Source organism: Syzygium oleosum, unplaced genomic scaffold, assembly GCF_021117445.2.
Source record: "Syzygium oleosum isolate NSW1041296 unplaced genomic scaffold, Sole_v2.1 Sole_v2.02, whole genome shotgun sequence".
In the NCBI taxonomy this organism is placed as follows: domain Eukaryota; kingdom Viridiplantae; phylum Streptophyta; class Magnoliopsida; order Myrtales; family Myrtaceae; genus Syzygium; species Syzygium oleosum.
In genome coordinates, this window is record NW_026607486.1 from 1,023,616 (window position 1) to 1,039,047 (window position 15,432).

The window sequence follows — 15,432 nt, forward strand, 5'->3', positions numbered from 1 at the left end:
TGAGGCGGTGGCCACCTAAAGAGGCGACGACAAAAGTGAAGGCGACCATCTTGCCGAAGTGGTCGTTTTTAGAAACTCGTGAGGTGAAGAACTTAAGATGATGACCAGTGGAGTGGTCCTTTTACTAAATAAATTCCTCTATTTATCATTTGTCATCCAACGGTTGAGATCAGTCACGATAACTTCGCTCTGCAATGGAGCATGACACCGTAGAAAATTCCTAAAAATGAGAGATAATGTTACTATTATATTATATGATCGGGCAATATCCAAATTGATTTTTGACATTTTTGTTATCTATTGGATTCAAATCCTGCGAGGACACGCTATGTGTCTTTTCTGACCGGAGACATCTGGAAAAATTTTCATAAAAATTTTAAACGCCGATACGTAAGTTCACGAATAATTCTTTCGTAATTTTTTTCGAAATGTTAACACAGTATTAAATTTTCGTAAAAAAAAAGCGCGAAAACATAAGTACATTTTTCATCTCCTAGACGGAAAAACCGGTAAAAGAAATGTGTGGTCTGTCGTCAGTTATATATCATCAGCGAGAGAGAAAGAGAGCGTTGAAACGACTTCTCGGACAGATAAGGCGGGAGGAACAGAAGGAGGACCGGCCTGGGCTTTTGATTCCATGCTGGACAGGGAGAACAGAAGATGGCAAAACTCCCATCAGTTGCTTCCATCAATCTGAGTGTGCTGCTTCCTCCACCATCATTGCCACTTCCCTCGCTTCTCACTCTCAAATCCCCTCCCAACCCCATCAAGTCTAACAAGGAGCAGAGACAAGTAGCAACTTCCGCATCGAGATCCGGCAGAGTCTCGCTGAATTCGGTATGCTCTTCTTGCTTGCTATCTGTTCTTGCTGTTCCAAGATCTCGAGCTATTCGAGAAGACAAGATCTCCTTGTTTGTATACGTTGCTGCGATGTCAGAGAAACGGACCTTGGTCTTTGGTGTCCGAGGAACGGATTGGATGCGCGGCAGATTCGGGTTCTTTTTCTTTAAAGATGCTGTTCTGCTTTTAACATCTGCACTGTTATTTCATTTTCACCACTAAGAGGGCCTATCTACGCTTGAAGTACTATTTCTATGTTCTTCTGATGATGTGCTTGTTTCACCGTGTTGGGTCATGGGATTCAACAGACTAGACAATTGAAGCATATTAGGCAGTCATTGATCGAGTCCGAGTAACAAGTTCTGTTTTTCTTACTCTGTCCGACTCATACGGTAATTCTTTGCAGATCCTCAAAAGCTGCAAAACGTGCAGCGGAAAAGGTGCAATAGAGTGTCCTGGATGTAAGGTATTGATGGACATTTCTTCGCTCTTCCTCTCTTTCCTTCCGTTATACTTCTCATTATTCGTCGCTTTTTTTCCTTCCATTTCAGTTATTTTCTTTTCTTTTCATGACTCACATTCGTAGATCGCTTCGCAGCTTTTGCATTTTACTTTGAACAGAGATTATACTAAGTAGCAGCAAGTTGGCACAAATAGCAGGTTACCTCGCAGGTCAATTGAACTCGACAGGGTCTTGATCGTTTTGCTCGCTCTTGCTTTCACTCCTATATAGGTTTTGAATGCTATGCTGATGGCTTGAGAGACCAACTTAAAACCTTCACAAGATGGTGTCTACATGGCAAGATGGAACAGCCTCAGGCTTCAAGAGAAGCTAATTTAAGTGAATAGAGCAAATTGCTAGAACATCTTGATAGGCTAGCTAGATGCCTCCTAAACATACTTGACCATATTATCAATTCTGAACCGGCTAATTACATCTCTGTTCAAACTTCAAACCACGGATGCAATTTTTAAACTAAGACATAAACGAGGATCTTTTGATACTAAACTAGCACTTGAGATATACAATGGAAGTAAAAGGTTGCTGCCTCTTTGTTGGAGTGTCCCGGAGGGAATCTGAAACTTAGAAAGCAAGATACATCAAACCCATTGGTTTTGAAGAATCTTCCTGAAGTGGTTTTGCTTGTCAGGTGAACTTGGACTACATATTTGCTTTCAGACTAAAAGTGCAAAAGGTCCCATTCGCTGGCCGATCAACAACTAAGCCGTACCCTTTTTCGCTTATTCGGTAGACACAACATCCAGAGGATTTACATTTGAGCATGTCCACTATTAAGCTCCATGTCCCTATAGTAATTAACTGAAGTCGAAATTCAAGGACTTGTTTCTCATGGTGGGATAGTTCACCCATTCACTACTTAAATCGCTTTTAGATCTGCTAATGAACTCTCTTACGTAGGGAACTGGGAAAAACAAGAAGAATGGAAACATTTTCGAACGGTGGAAGTGAGTTTCTTTCGTTGCCAAGTGAAAATTTTCGACACTATTTCTATTAGTATCTTCCATGAGCATAAAATTTTTTTCCTGCTTGATGCAGATGCTTTGAATGTCAAGGATTTGGGCTGAAGGGCTGCCCCAATTGTGGAAAAGGAGGCCTCACGCCAGAGCAAAGAGGCGAGAGATAGTCAGTCTTTGGAAGAACATCTTGTTGACCACCTTGTATCTTCAATTCCTATATTGCTACTCGAACTTGATCTTTAGATTTTGAGTTCATTCCTAGCAGTTCAGGTGAATGAAAGTGTGTGTCAATTTTCTTCCACGTAAGTCACAGTTTTCTGTCTTAACACTGTAAGAATTTCTTCTATTGTTGCTGTCACCATTAGAGCCATTGACTCCTTTGGAGATGCTCTTGCAAGATGATAAAGAACAAATATAACACGACGAAGTATCGAAGGTCCTAGAGGTGGTGAGAGCCAGTTTGTGCCCTTTGTCAAGATTTTCTAACAGAATGATTTTATGCTTTATAAACGTCAAATGGTCAACATAAGACTGAAGAGATTTAGAACTCTTTACAAAAATCGATGTTTATGGGAAGTTAGATTACCATTGTACTTAAGGCTATCTGGAGTAATCTCTTGTTCATTGTCAAGTGAATACGTTCATAATGATTGCACAACTTTGACAGAGCAGAAACATTAAAGGGATAGTAAGTGCAGAATAATACTTAACAGGCTACTCCATCTCGGTTATCCTCAAGATCTTAATTAGAGTTTCTATACAAAGATCAACCACGTTTGCACTAAAATATGCTGAGCCTTCATTTTTAACTGCAAGTGATTGAAGTCCCATCAGCGAGGTGAAAGGTGCAACCTTTCAAAATGATGCAGCAGTTGCACTTGGGACTGAGCTTTTATCACCTGCGAATGGGCATGTCATGTACACGACATCGAAGCAATACTGAGGACAAACTTGGGCACTCACAGATCCATGTTTCGCTGACTAGAATTGCACTTGATGACCAGGAACAGGAGACAAATTTCAGGTAAATGAGTGTTTTTGAGAAGAAATTTGAACCACCTTCAGATGTTTTGATCTCTTGGAAGTACTTTTGCATGAGTTCACCGTTCCACTGTTTACTTTGATACAAGTTTCGTGCTAGATGGTCAGATCCTTAAACCATCCAATTGCTAGAGATGTAGCCGAACTGATCTAACCTTGGAGTAGCAAGCGTGATTCGTGAATATATGAGAACTGAAGTTAACTGAATATGACTATGGGCCATGCTAGCTTTATAGACTTAAGTGGTTATGTGGTTCTTGTATATATAGGAATATAAGAATGCATTGACGACACAATGGATCCACTCGCACAATACGCCATTCGCATTATTAATTGAAACTTAACTATTCACATTGTGCTTGAAGTCTATCATGGGGGAATGAAGAATATGGACATTCATGTTCTGTGTAAAATCATACGCAGTGATTTAAAGCTCAAATAAGATATGGCAATCCAGGTCAAGGAGAATTAATCTTCATATACAGCATTAAAAGGGTCGCCTATGGTTCAAAAATCGAAAACCTGATGGTGGTACACCGTGATAGTATAATCTGATGAAGCCGGTTTCTTGGCAAAGATTTCAAGATAATAGTTCATGACAGTTCCATATACATACAACGACTATCAAAGAAAAGAAACCAAAATAAAGTTTCTTAAGCCATTGAGTTTACCGGGGAAAGACAATCCAGTAGAGGGTCCTCATTGAGAGATAACCCCATGTTATGGTTGTAGCGTTTTCAGTTAATCATCAAGAAGCTGCTAAAGAATAAGGTCATCAGAACAGTGTTTCAAGGATATTCAACAAGATATTGACATTTTTATCTAGTTAATTCAAGTGAACACATTTTCGAAAGTTGAGTTCCTCTTTAACCAAGAGATCATGTCACCTACATGTTTATCAGGCCGCTGTCAAAGGATTTCGTCAGAGGAGCTGCCAAAGTGTCAAAGTGGACAGAGGCTTAATTCACACCAGAACAGGGATGCGAAGGATGTGAGATGTCTGAACAGAATTACTCATTTTCCCTAATGGACAAAGATGATCCAATGTCCAGATCCTGTAGATTCTTTCAAGTACATTCAGTCCTTTGGGGACACGCAAAAAAAGCTTAATAGACTGATAACTTCATCCTAGGGATGAAGCTTAAGTCCAAACTAATTCACATATTCAGTTAAATCTATCTTCACAGAAAATCATAACCAATTGAGTTACGAACCAAGCGGATATATCAACCGTTTCATCCCTCGTCAATTTTCCTATGTGGGATTTCTCGTATTACTAAAAACCTAACCCATGCACATTAACACACACCATACACATTCGACTGCTAACTTGGTTTTTAACAGCTGACTCTTTCTTATGAAAGAGTGACTGGTAAATGAGGAATAACCATCTCTCACTTGGGAATGCGTAGGAGTTTTGAATAATACACGTACATTTTAAAAACATTTTCGGTATAATCATCACATCATTGAAGCCTTCAATCGTATGCCAGAAAATGCCATGAGGAACTGAAACATATGGTCATCGGAAAGTGTTGATGCTTGATAGTCCTTCAGGTGATAATAGCAAATTCGACTCATATAAGGACTTGGACTCTAAATTGGCAACAGACGAAGCCAAGAAACGGTCATGGAAATCGCTCAGTCCTGGTACGCTCGCCTTACGCAAACATATGTACAAAACATTACAGAACAGAGCACGAAAAAAGAAATCATCAGAAACCCAAGCAAGTGACTGACAATATTTAAAGACAACGCAGTCTTCTTTTATTTTTTGCGATCTTTATTCAAACTTAGATACAAAGTTCGATAGGATAAAATGCACACAGCATTTTGAGAAGACTTCCAATTTCTTCAACTGCAAGAAACCGATGTGCCATCAGTCAGGTGAAGAGTGCAGCCTTTCGGAGAAAGGCAGCAGTTGCACTTAGGACTCAATTGCTTATCGCCGGTGGACGGGCACGTCATATAGTCCACATCCAAGCAGTATTGTGGACAAACTACAGCGCTCACCAACGTCGTCCCGGGATTCATTTCCAGTAGAAGTGCACCTATCAAGAAACAAAGAAAAAAATGAGGACTTTATCGCCATTTTTGTTTTCTTTAATCTCGAAGAAAGGTTTCTTTACTTAAAGCGATCACTGATTTGAAGGCATCGAGGTCGCGGAGCTAAGATACGTGCGCACAAAAAGATCGGGGGATGGATTAACAATGGTAAGACTCACCACAGAGGAAGAGAAGCACCAGACAACATGTATTGCTCCGAGCCATGATGTTCCTGATGAGTTTTCTGATAGCACTTCCCTGGGGTCGTGCTTTTATAGCCAAAATGAAAACCGAAAGTCAGATTCTGATTCGTAGATCCATATAGTAATGTTTTCCATTGCATAACTTCAGCCGTACTGTGCTCGAAGTCGGTGCAAGTAAGAACATAGACTAGACTTTTTTTGCTTCATCATCGATGTTTGAACGGGAGATGAGATGGCAACTGCAAGTCAACTGGAGTTGTTTGACTTTCTAATGTTCGTTCAAAACACGCTATTGAATGAAGGTAGTCTTATCATTCCAATTGTTTCTCACAGTTCAAGTGTTCAAGAAGAAAACAATGGCTGTTCGCGAGTCTGGATTGGGTCGGTCCAGCACTTAACCCTAGGACCAACCCGCATAGTGTTGATCCCCAATTTTTGGGATCGGGACTGACTCTGCTGAGCCTGAGACCGAGGACTAGATTGACCTTGTGGATACATTCTGGACCAACCTGTTCTTTTTTTGTATTCGTTGAAAGGACATACTCTTTGAAACTTCAAAGCTGTTGACATCAGAATAAAAATGTGTTCATGTTTTACGTAATATCAATAATAAGTGGCATTTCTCATTTTGAATGAGTCTTTAAATCTGCTAGAGAAAGAGCTGGTGAGATTGTCAAATTTATCTATGTGAGTTGAATTAAGAGCCCATAGTGCCACACGATTAGATCCACAAATTTATCGTCTTTGTTTCGAGCATGAGAAGGGAGATTTTGATATTACATATTCTGATAGGGACCCTAGCTACAAACCCCGGTTTTGTTATCGTTATTCCAAATGTTAAAATGTCCGTTCAAATTAATGGTATCTATGTTGAAGCATTAAGCATTAATAAAAAGAAATTGTTACTGTGATTGTCTATGAAGATGCAAAATGAATGTGGCCTAGGGCTGGGCACTTTAGGTTATATGCTTAGGGTTCGGAAAAAAAAATTTCAAGGTTAATTTGGTCTCAGAACCAAGGACCAACCAGCATAGTATAAGTTCTAGCGGCCTTAGAATCAGGGACCAGCCTGGTTCCCAGGGAATCGGACCAGCCTGGTTCCCAGGGAATCGAACCAGGACCAACTGGGTTAGGTCGATCCACGGTCAACTCTGGACCAATGCTCACCCATGGTTTGAGTGGAACTCGAATGCCAAAACTCTGGTTCACTTCAGATCCTAATCATAGTGTGAGCTAGTGAAGAGTCCAGGGTTTACTCCTGAACATCCTAAAATTAACAAATTTGACTTATAACATATCTAAAAATTAAATATTTGTATTTTCACCAAAATATGAACGATTTAATTAATAATAAAAAGGTAAAACATAATACTTCGAGGACGATGATGAATCAAATGCTACAATTTTATTTCAACCTTTGGACTTTCGTCAAAAAAATGCTGTGAGGACCATGCTTGTTGTTAATATAAATAATAACAACATGATATAGCAAAATTGACGTGATCGTAATACCGTCAAGTAATTACCAACTTCTCGCATAAATATTTTATTTTCAAAAATCGAACTCAAATCTCCCTCATTTGATAATTAATTAAATTTCTTTCATAAATTAATTTACATCTTCAAATTTTCTCTCTCTCAATGCATTGATTTGATATATTTCTACACGCATGTGCATGAGTTTGTTTGTGAGATTATTTTAATAGATCGTAATAAGTATGGTTTTGTAAAGCTCTATTAGATTGATGCATGAAGTTAAGAATTTATCAATTTTTTTTTTCATATGAAAGGGAAACTTAACAAGAAGTATGAGTAACTTAGGTAAGAGGAAACTAACATTGTCCCCCAAAATTAAGTGTCTAACCCAGCTTATAAATGTGAAGTATAATGCCATAAAATCCCTTAAAATAACCTCGAATTTGCTTGTAAATACGTGAAATTAAATTTGTATTACATTTGTGTAATTAAAGATGTCACTTGGATAGTATTTCCTTTGAACTGCAAGTGATTGAAGTCCTGTTAGCAGGTGCACTCGGGACCGAGCTGCTGATCACCCGTAATTGGGCATGTTGTGTTGACAACATCAAACCGATACTGAGGATAAACTTGGGCACTCACAGCTTCATGATTTCCGCCAACTCGAATTGCTCCCGATGACCAAGAACAGGAGACAAATTTGAGGTAAATGAGAGTGTATTAGAGAAGAAATTCGAATCGCCTTCAGATGCTTTGCTCTCTTGAAGTACTTTTGTTGTAGTTCTCCGTTCCACTGTTTATTTTGATGAAAGTTCCGTGCTGGATTGTCAGTTTTAAACCATCAAATTGCTAGAGATGTAGCAGTACAGATTCCATCGCAGAGTAGAAAGCTTGATCCATGAATGTAAAGAGAACTGAAGTTTACCGGACATGAGCAGGAGAACCATGGCAGAAGATTTGCTATGAGCCATGCTGGCTTTATAGGACTCAAATGGTCATCTGGTTCTTGCATTTACAGTACAATAATCACGCATTGACGACAAAATGGATCCCCTCGCACGATACGCCATTCGCGTTTTCGATTGAAACTTAACTATTCACGTTGTGCTTAAAGTCAAATATGGGGGTTGGACTTTCATGTTCTGGGCAAAGTCAAGGGATCCAAAGCTTAAATAGGATATGGCAATCCAAGTCAAGGAGAATTAATCTTCATATACTGCATCCTTTGAATGGTACCCTTCAGTTCCCAATTTTTTAATTATCTTCAGAAGTCAAAAACCCGACGGTGCTACACATTTGTAGTATAATCCGACGAGGCCGATTTCTTGGCAAATATATGTACAAAAATAAAAAAAATAACAGAACAAAGCACGAAGGAAGACAATATCAGAACCCAAGTGAGCGAACGATGATATTTAAAGACAACGAAGTCTTGACTTATTTATTGCGATCTTTATTCAATTTCAGGTGCAAAGTCCAATCCGATGAACTGCACATGGACTTTTTTGACAGACTTCAATTTCTTCAACCGCAAGAAACTGACGTGCCGTCGGTCAGGTGAAGAGTGCAGCCTTCCGGAGCGAGGCAGCAGTTGCACTGGGGACTCAGGTGCTCATCGCCAGTGGATGGGCATGTCATATAGTCCACATCCAAGCAGACCAGTGGACAAGCAACGGCGCTCATCACCATCGTCCCGGGATTCATTTCCAGTAGAAGTGCACCTATCAAGAAACAAAGAAGGAAAATGAGGATTTCATTCCCACTTTTTTTCATTCAATCTCGAAGAAGGTTCGTTTACTTGATACAATCACCGATTTGAAGGCATAGGGGTCGCGGAGCCGAGGTGCGTGTGTTGGAAAAATATGCTCCTCCGAATTGTAGAAGAAAAGAAACTTCAACTTCAAATGGGATGAACAACGAAGTCAGACTTTGAGGCGTGATATTCACTTTACGTAAGGAATTATTTGCCCCACGAAGTTGCTAATGGTCACCGGTAAATTTCCTCCAGGATACAACAAAGTCTCGATTGAGAATACCGAATAGCAATTTTGGTATATCTCCAGGGTTTCTCTAGGAAAACAATTAGAAAAGATGGCTGTATATCTCTTGGAAGAAATGGAAAAAATGGTTGTTCTTCTTAATGAACAAAAACGTTGAAATATTTATACGTTGAACAAATACAACCTTTCGAATGTAAAGAAGTTATGTCTGAACAGACACAACCTTTCAAAGGTTATGAGAGAGCCTAATTACCATTAGGCAGAAAATAAAAATTCGAAATTAAATTATTAAAAAATAACTGCCACTCTATTGCGAACAGTCACACTGTTTCAATATGATAAAACAGTTATTTTATAATAATAAATTCGAGATTTAATAAATAAATAAAAATGATCGTTGATTAGTGCCAAATCTCGTCCACGTGCACACTCACATCCTTTCGATGTGGGACAAGGCATCTCATTGTTTGTTTTACAAACAAACTACCAACAATCCCCCACTTTGTTTGTAAAACAAAATTGAAATAAAACGTTAAAAATATACAGCCAAAATTTCTGTGAGATTAATATACATAAATAAAGGTCTCTTTCGAGTTAAACCTTTACTTAGTGCAAGTATCTCAAAACTCTATCAAAGTGACAAGTAGCTCGGCTTTAAACTTGTACTTTTAAATAATAGAATCGGACATACCACACATATAATAACCTCTTGATTCAGTGAGAAGTTCTATATTACTCAGCACTATTATGGCCATGTGCTTGTACCTGTTTCATGAGCTCTCTAGAAAGCAACCCCAACTTTCGTAAGAAGCGGCACCACTTCTAAGCTCATATAGGTGAAGTATCTTTCATGTGTTTCTGTTACTAATAACACAATTGAACCACACTTCATTAAGAATTTAATTCAACCTACAAACGTAACAGAAGATATTGACTTCTCATGTCAAGGCTCATGTCAGTATCAAACAATCACTTAGTAACTTGTTTTTACCCATTAAACCTTGTAACTAGTGATATTCTAGAAAAAGGTCGGGTTGCCATTCTGGTGATTTTAATTAAAGGGTTTCAGCCTCGTTTCTTGTGAGATCATATTTACCATGTCTCTTGGTAAAGCCTTTATCAAGGAATCAGCTAGATTATTGTTTGACCTCACGTAGACAATTGTTACGGTACCATCTTTAATCAATTGTCTCACATACTCATGCCTTAGGTTAATATGTCTAGACTTATCATTATAAGTGCTATTATAAGCTCCTGCCAAAATAGCCTAACTGTCACAATCAATAGAAATATGAGGCATAGGACTAGGTCATAATTTGATATCCAACAACAAATTCCTAATCCATTCAGCCTCTTTCTCAGTTGTTACTAAAGTAACAATTCAAATTCTATAGTTGAGTGAGTTATACACATTTGTTTCTTGCTCATCTAAGAAACAGCACACCCATCAAATGCGAAAATCCACCTAATAGTAGATTGTTTATCACCCACGCTTGTAATCCAATTAGTATCGATGTATCCTCCTAATACAACCGAATAATTATTATAGAACAGTCCCAAACTTTTTGTTCTCTATAATAACAAAAAATTCGGGTAATAGCTTTCCAATGTTCTATACTTGGATTACAAATATACGTACTCAACTTACACACGAAATAAGCAATATCAGGTCTAATACAATGCATCACATACATTAAAGACCCTATAACACTTGCATATTCAAGTTGTGCTACTGCTTTACCGGTATTATAATTTAATTTAATACTGAAAGCAAATGGAGTACTCATTTCTTTGAAACCAAGATGTTGAATTTTATTCAACTTTTTTTTTTTTTAATGTAAACACTTTAGCTCAAAGAATAACCCCCACTATGTTTTTAACTTTAATACCCAAGATAGTATCCACTTCACCCAAATCTTTCACTTTAAAAATGAAAGTCAGATACTTATTAGTCTCAATGACTCCGGTCATATTGGTTCAAAAAAAATAAGCATATCATTAACGTATAAGCACACTAAAATATCATGAAAGAAGAAAAGCAACTTGCACATGCATTCCTTCTGTTCCAAGGCCTTAGTGTCCTTTGAATCAATAGTGCAAAAACATTTTGAAAATGGTTAGCGAGAATAGAATCGGATGTCTTGTTGATGAAAGTCATGCATACATGTCTTGGAAGCTCAGCACAACTATGGTTTGCTGCACCAGGAGACATCCAGAGACAGGTAAGCCACCATAAGTACCTACAATCATCTTCATCTTCCACTCTGCTCCTCCCAAGTAATTGTTCGAATTTCTCATTCAAAACTTTCCAGTTTAAATCATAAAGCAGGCAACCTACCTTTTACAGGATGAAGAGTCTCATATGAGTAAGGCTAACATCAATTATAGCCATATGACCACCAACAGCACAAGCTGGGCGATCTTAGGCACAAGATTAGCCGGACATCATCATCATGGCCCTCGTTTCTTCATGATATTAAATTTAAGGAAGCTCTCATATCATCCTTCTCAGGACCCCACTGTCAGTACCATTTTGTTACAAATGCAACTGGAACAACTCTGAGTGGAGCACCTTCAAGTGGCTACCTTTGGCTAACACCCCTGGGATCGACTATGGAAGGATCAAAGCCAAGGCTCTTGCATGAAGTATTGCCCTTTGGAACACACTACACTCTCTACTTTTGGCACCACAGTGTTGAAGAAATGCAAACACATCACTTCCCATGACTATAAGTTTGTCCCTCAATAACGATAACTCACCATCTCAGCAAGATCTTTCGATTGTGTGCATCCGAATTCTTAACAACAAAACAAAAATATATATATGCGAATTCAGATCGCTAAGAGGAGAGTCACTGGAATTCTCCAATTTCTCAATCAAACAATTTCCTTGCTCAAATCAGGAACCCAGAGAGAGAATTGCCTACGAACCTACGACAATGACGACGAAGACGAACAACATGACCGATCATACATGTGTCGGGTCCTTGTACTCGGGCAAGTACTCGTTCAAACGCTCCAATCTCACGGACGCCCTCGCGCACGGCCCCTATGGCCATCCCACGATGTATGAGTCCCTTCCGAAGTACTTGACGAGGAAGGAGTTCTCATTGCCGAGAGTCTGCCTCACGATGTCCAGCAACCCTTTGGCCAACTCCACGCTCATCTTCGCCGCATTCCCGATCTCTGGCAGAATTCACATTTATGAAATTCAACATTAAAGTTTATCAAGTCTAACCTTTTCAATTGCTTCTGCACTTGGCTGTCCTCCCGACTAACAAATCTTCCCTTTCTTCATGCATACCCACGTCACAGGAAGGACAAAATCCATTGTGAATTTGCCTGACTCAACATTCTAGACTATTAGCTCTCTCATCTTCAGTCTCACACGCGTTCTCTTCTTTTTGTGCATCCTGGCCGCTCGCGTCTTCTTCTCCGTCGCAATATATGTCATCAAGATTATTTCGAGCAGCAAAATGTGTAGGAGCCACCGAATTGCACAGAGTGTTTAATTGACTCTGACTCCATTGTTGCAAAAATAATTCCTTAAAATTGTTGGAAAAATATGCTCCTCCGAATTGTAGAAGAAAAGAAACTTCAACTTCAAATGGGATGAACAACGAAGTCAGACTTTGAGGCGTGATATCACTTTCTGTAAGGAATTATTTGCCCCACGAAGTTGCTAATGGTCACCGGTAAATTTCCTCCAGGATACAACAAAGTCTCGATTGAGAATACCGAATAGCAATTTTGGTATATCTCCAGGGTTTCTCTAGGAAAACAATTAGAAAAGATGGCTGTATATCTCTTGGAAGAAATGGAAAAAATGGTTGTTCTTCTTAATGAACAAAAACGTTGAAATATTTATACGTTGAACAAATACAACCTTTCGAATGTAAAGAAGTTATGTCTGAACAGACACAACCTTTCAAAGGTTATGAGAGAGCCTAATTACCATTAGGCAGAAAATAAAAATTCGAAATTAAATTATTAAAAAATAACTGCCACTCTATTGCGAACAGTCACACTGTTTCAATATGATAAAACAGTTATTTTATAATAATAAATTCGAGATTTAATAAATAAATAAAAATGATCGTTGATTAGTGCCAAATCTCGTCCACGTGCACACTCACATCCTTTCGATGTGGGACAAGGCATCTCATTGTTTGTTTTACAAACAAACTACCAACAGCGTGTGCACAAGGAGATCGGGGGGGACGGATTAACAATAATAGTAAGACTCACCACATGCGAGGAGAAGCACCAGACAGCATGCATTGCTCCGAGCCATGATGTTCCAGATGAGTTTTCTGATAGCACTTCACTTTGGTTGTGCTTTTATAGCCAAAATGAAAGTCTTAAAGTCAATGATTCTTAATCGCAGATGATACAATATTGTTTCCATCTCGAACTCTGCATATCTATGCACAAAGATTTGACTTTTCAGGCTTCAGCGTCGATGTTTGAACGGGAGATGAGATGGCAAATTCAAGTTTAAATTGGAGTTGTCTGACTTAATGATGTTCATTCAATACACGCTATTGAACGAAGGAAGTCTCACTTACCATTCCAATTGTTTCTTGAAGTTCAAGGTTCAGGAAGAGAACAATGGCTGTTCGAATGGCATGCAAATGTCAATACTTTAGTTCACTTCAGTCCTAATCAAGTAATCATAGTTCAACCTCTGACTTTCACATGAAAGAATGCTATGAAAACCATGCCTGTTGTTAATGTATTCGATAACTACATGACATAGCAAAATCAAAAAAATCACAACATAGTCGAGTAGTTACCAAACACCAACTTGTCGCAAAAATATTTTCTTTTTCAAAATTGAATTCGAATCACTCTCGTCTGACAACAACTTAAATTCCTTTCGTTAATTAATTTGCATCTTCAAATTTTCTCTCTCTCAACGCGTTAATTTGTTATATTTCTATGTGCATATGTATGTTTTTTTTTTTTGCGAGACTATTTTGATAGACCTCAATAGGTACAGTTAGAAAGATCTTTTTTTCTGAAAAGTTACCGGTCATTCGAAAAAGTACCGATCTAGACTGACTTTTACTTTTTACTTTTTATTTGATATAAATCTCACGGTTAACACACATCGTCCTTTTTGAAATTCGCAACTTCTAGAATTTTCACAATATTTAAGTAAATTCACATATAAAGTTTTGAGAGTGTTCTGATTTTCTCAAACAAAGACCTGAGTGTCATCATTTTCTCAAATAAAGGTTTGAAGTGGACATTATTTCAAATAAGAGCCTAAAGTGATCATAGTAGTTTCAAATAATGACTTCAAGTGATCATGGCAACTTCAAATAAAGGCCTGACTCGCCGGTCAGCTAAATATTTTGGCTGATGAGGAGCATTTTCGTCTCAAGATAATTTTAATTATATTAGATTAAAAATAAAAAAATCTAAATTCTTTTTTTAAAAAAGTAGCCTCACGCTTGTGGCCGTCGCCCCATCATTGATGGGGCGTCGACCATGGCTAGCGGGGTCGCCGGCGCCTCGGAGAGGGCCGCGGCCCTCTCCCAGATCATACCTTATTCCATGGTATTTACATGAGATTCCTCTTTCTTATTCTTAAGCAAGCTCCCGAGAGGGCTTAGTCAGTCCACGATTTATGTTTCATATCTTTTGTTTATTTTGAGAAATTTTTATGGAAAAAATTGGAATTTTTTCACCTAATTTATTTTAAGATTGGGTTAATACTACGAAAAACCCTAAACTGGTACACTTGTGACACATTTACCCAAAACTATTTTTTTAACCATAAAAAAACCCCAAACTGGTACACCTGTGACAATTTTACCCTAAACATACCACAAAAAACCCTAAACTGGTACACATGTGACAATTTTACCCCGAACTAATTTTTAATATTTTTTTATTTTTTGAATTTTTTTGAATTTTTCCTTTTTTCTTTTCTTTTCTTTTTTTTTTCCTTCACCTTCAACCTCTGGCCGGTCGCCGGTCCAGCGATCGGCCAGAGGCGGAAGCCGGCGAGGGCCGCCCTCGCCCGACGCCGGATCTGGCGAGGGCGACCCTCGCCTGCGTCGGCCAAGGGCCGTCCTCACTTGCCCAGGACAAGGGCGACCCTCGCCCGACTCAGGCGAGGGCGGCCCTCGCCCGACGCAGGCGAGGGTCGCCCTCGCCAGATCCGGCGAGGGCGAGGGCCGCCTGACGCGGCGAGGGCGAGGGCCGCCTAACGCCGGCGAGGGCCGCCTCGCCCGGATCCGGCGAGGGCACCCTCGCCCGATACCGACGACGGCGAGGGCGGCCCTCACGGCTCCGCTCATTTGCCAGCCGGACGCCTGACCGACCGGCCAAGGTTT

The 15,432-nt window shown here is 39.2% G+C and overlaps 2 protein-coding genes across 3 annotated transcripts; one reads left to right on the forward strand and one right to left on the reverse strand.

Annotated features, from left to right (window-relative positions):
* Nucleotides 1–549: 549 nt before the first annotated feature.
* LOC115686735 (uncharacterized) lies at nt 550–2,625 on the forward strand. Of its 2 annotated transcripts, XM_030612122.2 has the most exons (4): nt 551–837; nt 1,247–1,306; nt 2,261–2,307; nt 2,399–2,625. In XM_030612122.2, the coding sequence occupies exons 1-4, from the start codon at nt 661–663 to the stop codon at nt 2,484–2,486; spliced, it is 372 nt and encodes a 123-aa protein (XP_030467982.1). In that variant the 5' UTR covers nt 551–660; the 3' UTR covers nt 2,487–2,625. The 2 variants fall into 2 exon arrangements, with proteins under 2 accessions (XP_056161392.1, XP_030467982.1); XM_056305417.1 differs by lacking the exons at nt 2,261–2,307; nt 2,399–2,625 and adding an exon at nt 1,992–2,152 and having other exon boundaries at nt 550–837.
* Nucleotides 2,626–5,061: 2,436 nt separating this feature from the next.
* Nucleotides 5,062–5,763, reverse strand: LOC115686761 (proteinase inhibitor PSI-1.2). The gene is made up of 2 exons (XM_056308798.1): nt 5,586–5,763; nt 5,062–5,411 (listed from the first exon to the last, which is right to left on the reverse strand). The coding sequence occupies exons 1-2, from the start codon at nt 5,629–5,631 to the stop codon at nt 5,215–5,217; spliced, it is 243 nt and encodes an 80-aa protein (XP_056164773.1). The 5' UTR covers nt 5,632–5,763; the 3' UTR covers nt 5,062–5,214.
* Between the last annotated feature and the right edge of the window lie 9,669 nt (nt 5,764–15,432).

Bases quoted from the DNA above. Each gene is read 5' to 3' on its own strand.
- LOC115686735 (XM_030612122.2), top strand. From the start codon at position 661: ATGGCAAAACTCCCATCAGTTGCTTCCATCAATCTGAGTGTGCTGCTT. The intron at 838-1,246 runs GTATGCTCTTCT...AATTCTTTGCAG, and splicing joins GCAGAGTCTCGCTGAATTCG to ATCCTCAAAAGCTGCAAAAC. The intron at 2,308-2,398 runs GTGAGTTTCTTT...TGCTTGATGCAG, and splicing joins AACATTTTCGAACGGTGGAA to ATGCTTTGAATGTCAAGGAT.
- LOC115686761 (XM_056308798.1), bottom strand. From the start codon at position 5,631: ATGGCTCGGAGCAATACATGTTGTCTGGTGCTTCTCTTCCTCTGTG. The intron at 5,412-5,585 runs GTGAGTCTTACC...GTTTCTTGATAG, and splicing joins GGTGCTTCTCTTCCTCTGTG to GTGCACTTCTACTGGAAATG.